We start from the raw sequence: 11,172 nt of genomic DNA on the forward strand, positions 1-11,172 counted from the left end.
CTCAACATCAACATCCCAACCCTGAATCCTGGGAATGCCCCTCAACATCAGCATCCCACCCTCTGCATGCCAAGAATGCTCCACAGCATCAGCATCCCAACCCTGCATCCCGAGAATCCCAGGAATGCTCCACAGCATCAGCATTTTGGGAAGGCTCCACCCAGGACACAGCCCCTGCTTGCTCTGAGTGTGTCCCTGCAGTAACAGCTCAGCTCTGGGGCTGGAAATGGGGAGCCCAGGGGGTCACTGGAATATTGGGATGGCTCTGGGGTCCCACCACCAACTCCCTCTGCTGCACTTCCTTCCCAGGAAGAGAAGATTAACTCATCTCCCACCTCTTCAGTCCCTGGCACTGCCAAGCCCCTTCTCCTTGCCCCAACCTTTCATTCCCTAAGTAAGAGGCTCCCACAGGATGACAGGAGCAGCTCTGGCCCCGTGGGATGCAGGATTGACTCACCAATGGGCTTCCCAGTGTGGATGTCAATGATGAATCCAGGGGCTTGGTTCCCACACAGGATCTGGTACTCGGCTGGAAAGGGAACACCGAGGTCATGGCTGTGCCCAGGGAGGGCCAGGAGTGCTGGGACTGGGCTCTGAGCGGCACCAGGGGCTCCCCACTGTGCTGGGAGTCACCCCCAGAGCGCTCTCCTTCCTCCCCATTTACCTTGTTGGTGCCCACGCCCCAAATCTCATGGGAAAATGGGAAAATTGATAGGACAGGGATCACATGGGAAGGACTGATGATGGGCAGGGGTGGGACAGGGACCCTGCGGGGGCACTTAGGGGTGACACAGGGACCATGTGGGGGCACTTACGGCTGGCAGGGGTGGGACAGGGCTCGCAGGGTTTGTTCCAGGCCTTGCCAATGTTGTAGGAGCAGCAGCACATCTTCTTGGTCATGTTGAAGGACAGCTCGTTCTCGCAGGTGTCGTTGTAGTTGCGGTAGCAAACAGCCTTCCTCATGTCTGCAAGGGCAGTGCCAGGCTCGGGACAGCCCTGGGAGTGGCACTGCCAGCCCCAGGAATGGCAGGAAAGACCTCCAAATGGAGCCCAAGCCACCACCCAGAGCAGAGCACCGAGTGCCACGTCCAGCTCTGTATCCCAGCCCCTGTTTCCAGCACTTCGGCTCCATCCCCTTGGCACAGCCCCCTGTGGGATGGCAGTGCCAGCCCCCTCCCCAGAGATCTGGAGCATTCCCCGTGGCTTTGAGCCCTCCCCAGGAATCCAGAGCACCCAGAGCCGTACCCATGCAGTTGTTTCCCCCGTTGACCTGCATGTACTCGGGTGGGCACACACAGGTGTAGTTGCCCAGGGTGTTGTAGCAGGTGCCAGGGCCACAGATCCCGATGTGGGCAGAGCACTCATCAATATCTGTGGGAGGAAGGACTCAGAGCACTGGGCAGGGGTGGAGAAGGGCACAGGTGGGGTGGGGTAGGCTTGGCATGAGGGATGGGTGGGTTTGGCACAGGGACCAGGCTGGGGACAGGTTGGTGATGAGGGAATCTGGAAAGGAAAGGGGAAGGGATGCTCCCAACCATTCCTGGGGCAGCTGGCACACACGGTCATCACCTTGGCACACACACAGGGTGCCACCCCCTGTCCCCAGCCCCTGGAGCAGGTGCCACCCCTGTCCCCAGCCCCGGTACCCTCGCAGATCCGGGTGTCCTCGTTGAGGTAGTAGCCCAGGGGACACTCGCACTGGAAGCTGCCAAAGGTGTTGACACAGTTCCCGCCCTGGCACAGCCCTGGCAGCTCCTGGCACTCGTCAATGTCTGAGGAGGGACAGCAGTGGGACATTTTCACTGCCTGTGCCACCGCCCAGCTGCAGAAAGCTCAGCCCACCATGCCCAGCCCTGCTCTGGAGCACGGCCAAGGAGAGCCACACTTTGTGTCCATCACCTGGGGTCAGTGGGCACCCAGTGCCATGGCACAGAGTGTCCCCACAGCCCTGGGGTGCCCCAGCACCCAGTGCATGGCACAGAGTGTCCCCACAGGGTTGGGGTCCCCCAGCACCCCATCCCTCAGGAGGGGCTGTAGGAACAGGGGTAACTCACCCTCCAGGATGACAGTGATGGGGTTGGGCCGGAACCCTTCTCCCCCAGGGCACAAGGTCTTGTACTCGGCTGTGGAGAAAGGCAGGGGGAGCTGAGGGGGCTGAGGGGCTCCCCTGAAGCAGGAGGGTGGGGAGAGCCAGGAGAAGCCCAGCAGGAACAGCCCTGGGGCTGTGGCCAGGGCTGGGATGGAGCAGCTCCATCCCCATCGCCTGCTGAGCCACCCCACAGCCTGCCCTCCCTTCCAGGGGGGATTCCACATTCCCTCCCCAGCCCCCTGGGAATGAAGGATCCCAACCTGCACCCCCTAAACACAACAGCCACCGCACTTCACCTCTGCCCTGCCCCGGATGGAGCAGCAAATCCCAAACTCAGCACCTCCAGCCTGGGTTGAGGATCCATCAGGGAGCAACCCTGCCCCTCTTCCCTCCTTCCCCCTGTGTCCATCCCGAGCTGTTCCGCACTCACTGGTGTTGGCTGGAGGGCAGAGCTCGCAGGGGTTGCCCCAGGCACGGCCCAGGGAGCAGCAGCAGGAGGCCCTGGTGACCCCCACGCCGATCTCAGCGCTGCAGGAGATGCCCCCATCCCCTCGGTCCTGAGTGTCCAGGAAGCAATTCCCAACGCGGGTATCTGCACAGACACAGGGCTGCTGAGCAAAGAAACCTCTCCTGGAGAGCTTGGGGGTGCAGGAGGGATGGAATCGTGGAATTGTGGAATGGTTTGGGATGGAGGGGACCTTAAAGGTGACCCCGCTCCACACCCTGCAAAGGAATGGGAAATCTTCCAGGGATAAGGAAAAACTGGGAGTTACTGGGGCCCTGTGCTGGGAGCTGTGTGGGATCATGGAATCCCAAATGGTTTCGGCTGAAGGGACCTGAAGGATCATCCTGGCCATGGGCAGGGACACCTTCCACTGTCCCAGGCTGCTCCAAGCCCTGCCCAACCCAGCCTTGGGCACTGCCAGGGAATAAAACAGCTCCGGAGCTGCCCTGGAGCAACCTGGCAGCAACAAAAGTGCTGTGACAGTGACACCAGGTGGGACACACTCAGCAGGGCGTGAGTTCTGCTGCTGCTGCAGGGTTAAACCCCTGGGGGACAGCCAGGGAGGGACAGCCACCCTCGTTGTGTCCAGTTCCAGCCACGCAGGACCACCAAGAAGGACCCCCAGGTGGGTCTGGGTGGGGGTCCCACTCACCCACACAGCCCACCCCCGTGGGGTTCAGCTCGAAGTCCTGGGGGCAGTTGCACAGGTAGCTGCCCGGGGTGTTGACACAGAGCCCGTTGATGCAGTTCACAGGGTCTGCACACTCGTTGATGTCTGAAAGGACGGACAGACGGACACTGAAGATCAAGGTGAGCACTGCCAGGAAAGCCCAGCCCAGCCCCAGCTCTGTGCCCAGGTGTATCCCCACCCCAGAGCACCCCTCGCTCTGTGCCACCCCCAGCTCCCTGCCCAGGGGAGGAGACAGCCACACTCAGCTGTGCCCCCTGCCCACCCCAGCAGCAAAGGCACCACAGGGACCATGGGCTGGTCTCCGGCTGCCATGGATGGCCCAGCAGAGCCCAGAGCAGGGAGCCAGGAGCCCTGACCTGTGCAGTTGCCCCCACTCCTGTCCAGCTCATATCCATCGTCGCAGGCACAGCGGAACATCCCGGGCAGGTTCTGGCAGGTGCCAAAAACGCAGATGTTCTGGAAGGTGCATTCATCAATGTCTGCAAAACAGGGACAGCTGGGGACAGGCTGGGGCAGGACAGGCTGCTCCTGCTCCCACCACCTGCCCAGCTGTGACCAACCCACCCCAGGATGGTCCTGGTGCCATTTGAGGCAATCTCCTGGGGGAGCTGGGCCCCCCACCCTCTCGCCCTCTCTCCCCTCACCCCTTTTCTCCTGGTTTTCCATCCTGCAGGAATCCAGGCTCAGCCCAAGCTCTCTGAAGGCTGGGGACCAAGTGCTGCCAGTGGCACAGGTGGCACCTCAGGAGCCTGGCACCAGCGGGTGCTGGGGGCTGGCTCAGGGACCAGGAGGTGCCAGCAGAGGCCAGGGAGGGCCAGGAGGGGGTCAGGGCCCGGGCACTCACCCTGGCAGGCCTTGCTGTCCTCGGTGGGGTTGAAGCCCATCTCGCACTCGCAGCGGTACCCGCCGGGGGCGTTGAGGCACTGCCCGTTCTCACACAGGTTCACGTTGTCTGCACACTCATCCACGTCTGCAGGGAGGGACACAGGGCTGGGGGTTGCCCTCAGCCAGCCCAGGGAGCCCAGGAGTGCGCACACCCACGGCTGGGAGGCTGCAGCTCCTGCCACAGCCCTGAGCCTCCCCTGACACCTGTGAGGAGGTGCTGGAGCCCCGTGGCACAGACCAGGCCGTGCTCTGGGGGACCCCAGCCAAAGCAGCACTGAGCAAGGCTGGTGGCTCAGAGGGGCTGTCCTGGATTGGAAGATAATTCTACTGCCATCTGTCAGAGGTGGGGCAGTGATCTGCTGTTCATTGGGCAGTTTTCTTTATCTCTTCCACAACCAATCCTCCCTCCAGGAGATATCTTCTGTTAACGGGCCATTAATTATTAATTATCTTCTGTTCATGGGCCATTGAGAGCTAAATACAAATAAAATTCCATCATCCCATTGGGAGATGCTCCGCCCAGGGGGAGGAGCCAAGCACTCCTACCCGGATATAATCTGAGATTTTGGGATACCAGAGCAGCCTTTGCCCACTGCATTCCCAGAGGAGCAGCTTTCTGCTGCCCTGCATTGCCAGAGGGAGCCCAGGCCCATCTGCAGCAGCCCTGGAACTGCAGAGGAAAACTCCCCCGTTGTGCAGGATCCCTGCTCCAGCAGCAGCACAGCTGGCACTGCAGGAGGGCTGAGCCCCCATGGGATGGGGCTGTGCCACCCCCTGACACACAGGGGGCCAGGGCCTCCTCTCACTCTTGACAGTGGGGTTTTTTTGTTTGTACTATTACATTTGTATTTTTAATTTTCCTGGTAAAGAACTGTCATTCCTTTTCTCACATCTTTACCCGAGATCCCCTTAATTTCAAAATTATAACAATTCGGAGGGAGAGGGTTTACATTCCCCATTTCAGGGGAGGCTGCTGCCTCCCTCAGCAGGCAGAACCTGTCTGTTCAAACCAGGACAGGGGCTGGGGTCTGTCCCAGCCCTGCTGCTGCGCCAGCCCCGGGCTCACCTGAGCAGGAGAAGCCGTCGCCGTTGAAGCCGTCGCGGCAGGCGCAGCGGTACGAGCCGGGTGTGTTCACACAGTTGGCGTTCAGGTTGCACTTGTGCTCCTCGGTTGCGCACTCATCCAGGTCTGGGCATGGAGAACAGCCTGTCAGTGCCTGGCCTGGCTAATCTGGAATGGGCTTGGGCTCCTGGATGAGCTGGACTCACTTACGGAAGCACAGAGTGGTTTGGGTGGGAAGGACCTTAAGGATCATCCAGTTCCACCCCCAGGGACACCTTCCACCAAGGCCTGTCCAGCCTGGCCTTTTCGTGGCTTTGCCCTGAGCCTGAGCAGCTACAGGGCACACAAAAGGCCCAGGAGACTGTCTGGAGGCTTCAGCACATCCCCGAGAGCCTCTATGGCCATCACCAGGACACCGCTGACCCCCTGACCATGTCACCAACTACCACATCTGCATGGCTTCAAATCCCTCAGGGATGGAGACTGTGCCAGGGCTGGACACTTTCATGAAGACATTTTCCCAATATCCCACCTAAACCCCCCCTGGCCCAGCCTGAGGCTGTTCCCTTTTGTCCTGCTGTCCCCTGGGAGCAGAGCCTGACCCCCCAGCTGTCCCCTCCTGTCAGGGAGTTGTGCAGGTCCCTTCTGAGCCTCCTTTCCTCCAGGCTGAACCCCTCCATCTCAGCCCAGCCTCCCCAGAGCCCCTGGAGAGGGCTGGCCTGCCCTGGTGAGCACTCACCGTTGCACTTGAGCCCGTCCCCGAGCCAGCCCGAGCGACACTTGCACTTGAAGCTGCCGGGGATGTTGATGCAGGAGGCGTGCATGTCACAGTTGTGGGCTCCAATCTCACACTCATCGATGTCTGCAGAGGAAGGACACCAGGGCTGGCCCAGCTCAGCTCCCCCAGCACAGCAGGGCCGAGCCTGGGCTCATCCCACTCCCACAGCTCCCAGGGCTTTGGCAGCCTCTGTCTGCCTGGACTTGGACCCTGCAGCTGAGGAGCTCAGCCCTGGCAAACATGCAGGAGGAAGGGCAGACTCCTGGCTTGGCCATCACCTGGGAACAGGTGGGTCCTGGCCCTCTGTGCCTGCCCAGCACACCCCACAGCATCCCCCACACAGCACCCCAGGCTGGGGCTCTCTCCAGGGCAGCTCTGCGAGGGGTTTCACGTTTTTCCTCACTGGCGCCCCAGCTCCCACCTGTGCACCCCGTGGTTCCCTTCTTGACGAAGTAGCCCAGCTGGCAGTGGCAGATGAAGGAGCCCTTGGTGTTCTCACACTCGCCGTGCAGGCAGATGTTGGGGTTGAGGTCGCACTCGTTCACATCTGCGGGACAAAAGCACCCATGGGACACCCCGAGGACCCCCCAGTGTGGCTCCAGGGACAGGAGGCAGAGCTGGGACATGGCCAGGGCACAGCCAGGGCCTCACCAATGCAGGTCTTCATGTCCAGGGATGCCATGAAGCCGTCGAAGCAGAGGCAGCGGTACTCGCCGGGGATGTTGGTGCACTGCCCCCCGTCACAGATCTCGGGGTTATCCTCACACTCATCAATATCTGCAGAGAGGAGACCATGCCAAGGTGAACACAGGGAAGGCTGGAGCACCAGGGGGAAGGAGGAAATCCCAAATTGTCAGCAGCTGGATGTGGCAGTGCAAAGCAAAATCATTCATCTCTGGAAGGGACTTAAAAATGAGACCCCCTCATCCTGGAGCCAGCTGTGCGGGACACAGAGGTCCCTGGGGCAGCATCTGCAAGAGCCAAGGTGGGCACTGACCTGCACAGGACCTCTTGTCTGGCATCAGGGCGTAGCCTTCGCTGCAGCTGCACTCGTAGCTGCCCTCGGAGTTGGAGCAGTGGGTGTCACAGCCCCCGTTGGTGATGGTGCACTCGTCGATGTCTGGGGACAACCACAGCGACCTGAGCTGGGAGGGACCCACAGGGACCCAGCCCAAACCCTGGCCCTGCACAGACGAGGGCGCAGGCAGCAGTTTGGGTGGGAGAGGAGGACACAAATCGAGAACACCTCATTCCTCCTGCCCAGCCCCTGGCAGCGCCCCCAGAGCCCTGTGCCAGCAGCACAGATTTGGCTGTCGCTCATCCAGGACATTTGCTTTACCCTCTGAACACAACACCCACGAGCCCAGGAGGGTTCTGGGCTCATGCCACGGTGCTGGAAGGACCCTTTGGAGGAGCACTCACCCACACAGCCCTGCCTGTCCGGGGTGGCCTGGAAGCCCGAGTCGCAGGAGCACTGGTAGGTGCCGATGACGTTGACGCAGCGCCCGTTGCGACAGAGGTTGTCACTGAGGGAGCACTCGTTGATGTCTGAGGGGACAAGAGCACTTGGAGCAGCCAGCCCTGCTCAGGCCTTCAACTGGTGCCCAAACTGAATTTTTTCCCACTGGTCAAAGGGAGCAGCAAAATGAACAACATCAATGCAACAAAACGCTGGGAATGAGCCTGGTCTGGATGAGCTCTTGGTCTCGGAATGAGCCCCTCTGGGATGAGCTGGACCCACTTATCATGGAAGCACAGAAGGATTTGGGTGGAAGGGACCTTAAGGACCATCCATGGGCAGGGACAAGGGCAGGGACACCTTCCCCCAGCCCAGGTTGCTCCAAGCCTTTGGCCACCTCCAGGATGGGATGTACGGGATGGGGAGGAGACACCCACAGCCCTGCAGGAGCTCTGCCTCTGGGGTTTCCCTGCTGAGCCCCTCACCAATGCAGGTGTTGCCCTCAGCTGTCAGCTCGTGCCCAGGGGGGCAGATGCACTCGAAGCTGCCATCGGTGTTCATGCAGATCCCGCCCCGGCACAGCAGCGGGTCCCGCTCGCACTCGTTGATGTCTGCACGGGAAAATAGGATTGGTCCCTTCCAGAGGCTTCTCCACTGGGGGAGCATCCCAGAATGGGGAATATCACAGGGGTAACAGGGCAGGGAGTGCAGGGCTTGGCTCCCAGAACAGGGAATATCACAGGGTTAACAGGGCAGGGAAAGCTGGGCTTGGAAAAGCTGGGCTTGATCCCAGAACAGGGAATATCACACAGGTAACAGGGCAGGGAAAGCTGGGCTTGATCCCAGGACAGGGAATATCACAGGGGTAACAGGGCAGGGAGTGCAGGGCTTGGCTCCCAGAACAGGGAATATCACAGGGTTAACAGGGCAGGGAAAGCTGGGCTTGGCTCCAGTGGTCTCCTGGTTGGAGTCTGAATGTTGGGAAATCCCAGCTCGTGCCTCGACCTCAGCAGAACCCAAGAGCCCCTCAGTGACAGCAGAGAAAGGGACTGATGTTGGATATATTTAAAAAAACCCTAATTTTCCTCTCATGTTTATTTTCCTGACTCCAGCATTGACGTTAAGAACGGGTTATTTTCCCTGACTTGGCAAAAACATTGATGAGATTTTCAGGTAAAGAGGGCTGGGATACACCTGAGAATGGGGGTGACAGGTCCCTACCAAACACCCCCAGATCAGTGGGAGCCTGCTCCTGGTGAATCCCAGGCTGCATTTTCACTGCTGGTGCTGTCCCCTGCCCCAGGCTGCAAAGAATTCCTCCCTCAGGAGGCTGAAGCCAAATTCTTTTGCCAAACACAGGTGGGAAGAAGTTAATCCTTGACCACAGGCAATGACAAAACGTCACCACCCCCTTTGGGGTGAGATGACTCAGCTCCCTGTCACCCAGAAAAAAAGGATAAAGCGGAATTGGACAAGTAAGAGCGAGCATTAAATTTCAAAAAAGAACAATGGAATTTATATCCTTCTATAAAGATTAGAAATCCGACTACAGCAAGAAGGCAGCAGGTCATGGGTGAGGACTGTGACATTCCCAGGGTCCCAGAAATGGAGCAGGAGGAGGAGGGTGATCAGTGGGAGCTGTGGAAACCCACGCTACAAATTGTACGGAAAAGACACAGCCCCTGCCAGGGGCAGTGATTTATTTTAAAGAGCACAGAGAATAAAACATGAAAAATAAATAAATGGTGTTGAATCATGGCTTGAAGTGGTTTGAAAGTCCAAGCCAAAGCAGAATATTAAGAGCAGGTCAGTGAGACAAGTGAGTCTGGCTGGACAGAGGACAGCAACGTGGAATGCCAGGAATTAGAGGACAGCAGGAGTCTGGCTGAGCTGTTGGAGACAAACTGAGGTACTGAGGTCACTGATGGGATTTTTTAAGCTCCAAACAAGAAATTATTCAATTGAAAACAGATGAGACTCTGACAGAATAAAAACAAGCCTTGGGCGGACTGGAGGAGCTGTAAGGAACTGTGTGAGGCTAAAGGGAGATTAAAAGGGCAGGTGGAGGGAGCCCCTGTAACTGAGAGGGTGGAAGGGGGCACAGGGAGTCCCAGAGCTCCTCACGGAGGGCTTGATCCGTGCGGTGTTTGGGGAGCTGGGCAGCTCTGGCTGTGCCCTGCCCTGCCCCAGGGCCCTGCCCTGCCCCAGGAGGGTCAGCAGGTGCCCTCAGGGGCTCAGCCTTGCTCACCCATGCAGTTCTTCATCATCATGAAGCCGCTCTCGTAGCCCTCGAAGCACTCGCACTCGAAGCTGCCCGGGGTGTTCACGCACGAGCCGTGGCCGCACAGGTCGGGGGAGATGCGGCACTCGTCGATGTCTGGGGGACAGGAAAGGAGTTTAAAATCGTAGGAAATTCGGGGCGTTGGGAAGAAAGTTAGGCTTAGTAGGGAAAATGTTAAAGGTAGGCCCTGGGAAATGTTAGTTAGATCATGTGAAGCTGCATGTGTGTTGTCAGTATGCGATAAATGGTATAACTGTTAGATGTGATTAGATACAATTGTTGTTTAAAGAATCATGAGAAACTGTGTTAGGGGTTTGAGGGGGATCACGAGAAATCCGCTTGGATGAAATCAATGTATACAATAGAACAATGTAAGTTTAATAATTAATTATATGTAAGTTATAGAATAATAGAATATAAAACATGTTCAGCTCGAAACCATGTTGGGTCAGATTTGGGTCTGTGCACCCCTGACACCCAGAACTCTTCAATAAAAGCACCTGCATGTAATCATTCTGTGATTATGTGTTCCTAAACACTAACATGGGGACAAGGACAGGCAGTGGGACAGGACAGGCCACCAGCAGGGCCACAGCCAACACTGGGCTGCCTGCAGGCTCACCAGGGACCAGCGGGCAAAGGAATTCCCCATCCTTGGAGAGGCTGCAGTTCTGCTGATCCCTGGAGCAGGGCTGAGCCATCACCCCACAGGCAGGAGAAGCCTTGTGGAATCATGGATGGTTTGGGTTGGAGGGACCTCAAATCGCCCCCAGTGCCACCCCTGCCATGGGCAGGGACAGCTTCCACTGTCCCAGGCTGCTCCAAACCCTGTCCAGCCTGGCCCTGGCTCCTCCCCATGGCATCCCCATCCCTCTGAGCCCCCCAAAAGCAGCAACAACAGCCCAGAGGGGGGGTCCCTCACCTGTGCAGTTCCTCTCCTCAGCATCCAGAGCGAAGCCGTTGCCGCAGATGCACCTGAAGCTGCCGATGGTGTTCCTGCAGGTGCCGTGGGTGCAGAGCCCGGAGAACACCTTGCACTCGTTCACATCTGGGGGCATCAGAGACATCCAGCGAGGGGGGCTCTCCATGAACCCCCTCAGCCCCACCTGAGAACCCCCTCAGCTCAAGCACCAGCCCTGACTACCCTTCCTCACCTGTCGCAGTGTGATTTCAGGGTTTACCTCAGAACCCGGGTCCCTGCCCTGAAGATTCCCTCCCAGGTGTGTCAGTCACCTCTGCCTCCCCTCTCCGACCCCTCCCAGCACTGTCTGTCTGTCCTGGCATTCCAGAAGGGATTGGCAGATCCAAAGGATGCCCTCTACCCCTGGGGAGCATTGGGCCATCCAGGTGTCCTTTGTCCCTTTGTCCCTCCCCTCCTGTCCCTGCTTGGTGGCTCCCTGCCCCTTCCCTGCCCCTCTCCC

At 58.8% G+C, this 11,172-nt stretch overlaps 1 protein-coding gene across 1 annotated transcript in view; it reads right to left on the reverse strand.

Annotated features, from left to right (window-relative positions):
• LOC102040296 (fibrillin-2) overlaps positions 1-11,172 on the reverse strand; it is a 73,701-nt gene that overhangs the window by 16,319 nt on the left and 46,210 nt on the right. The window contains 18 exon segments of the mRNA XM_031064740.1: positions 458-529; positions 816-965; positions 1,246-1,371; positions 1,647-1,772; positions 2,055-2,123; positions 2,520-2,681; positions 3,247-3,369; positions 3,642-3,764; positions 4,130-4,255; positions 5,237-5,359; positions 5,973-6,095; positions 6,433-6,558; positions 6,663-6,788; positions 7,009-7,131; positions 7,434-7,559; positions 7,956-8,081; positions 9,719-9,847; positions 10,674-10,799. Of these exon segments, the coding sequence (XP_030920600.1) occupies positions 458-529; positions 816-965; positions 1,246-1,371; positions 1,647-1,772; positions 2,055-2,123; positions 2,520-2,681; positions 3,247-3,369; positions 3,642-3,764; positions 4,130-4,255; positions 5,237-5,359; positions 5,973-6,095; positions 6,433-6,558; positions 6,663-6,788; positions 7,009-7,131; positions 7,434-7,559; positions 7,956-8,081; positions 9,719-9,847; positions 10,674-10,799 (2,205 nt within the window).

Source organism: Geospiza fortis, unplaced genomic scaffold (genome assembly GCF_000277835.1).
Source record: "Geospiza fortis unplaced genomic scaffold, GeoFor_1.0 scaffold569, whole genome shotgun sequence".
Taxonomy (NCBI): domain Eukaryota; kingdom Metazoa; phylum Chordata; class Aves; order Passeriformes; family Thraupidae; genus Geospiza; species Geospiza fortis.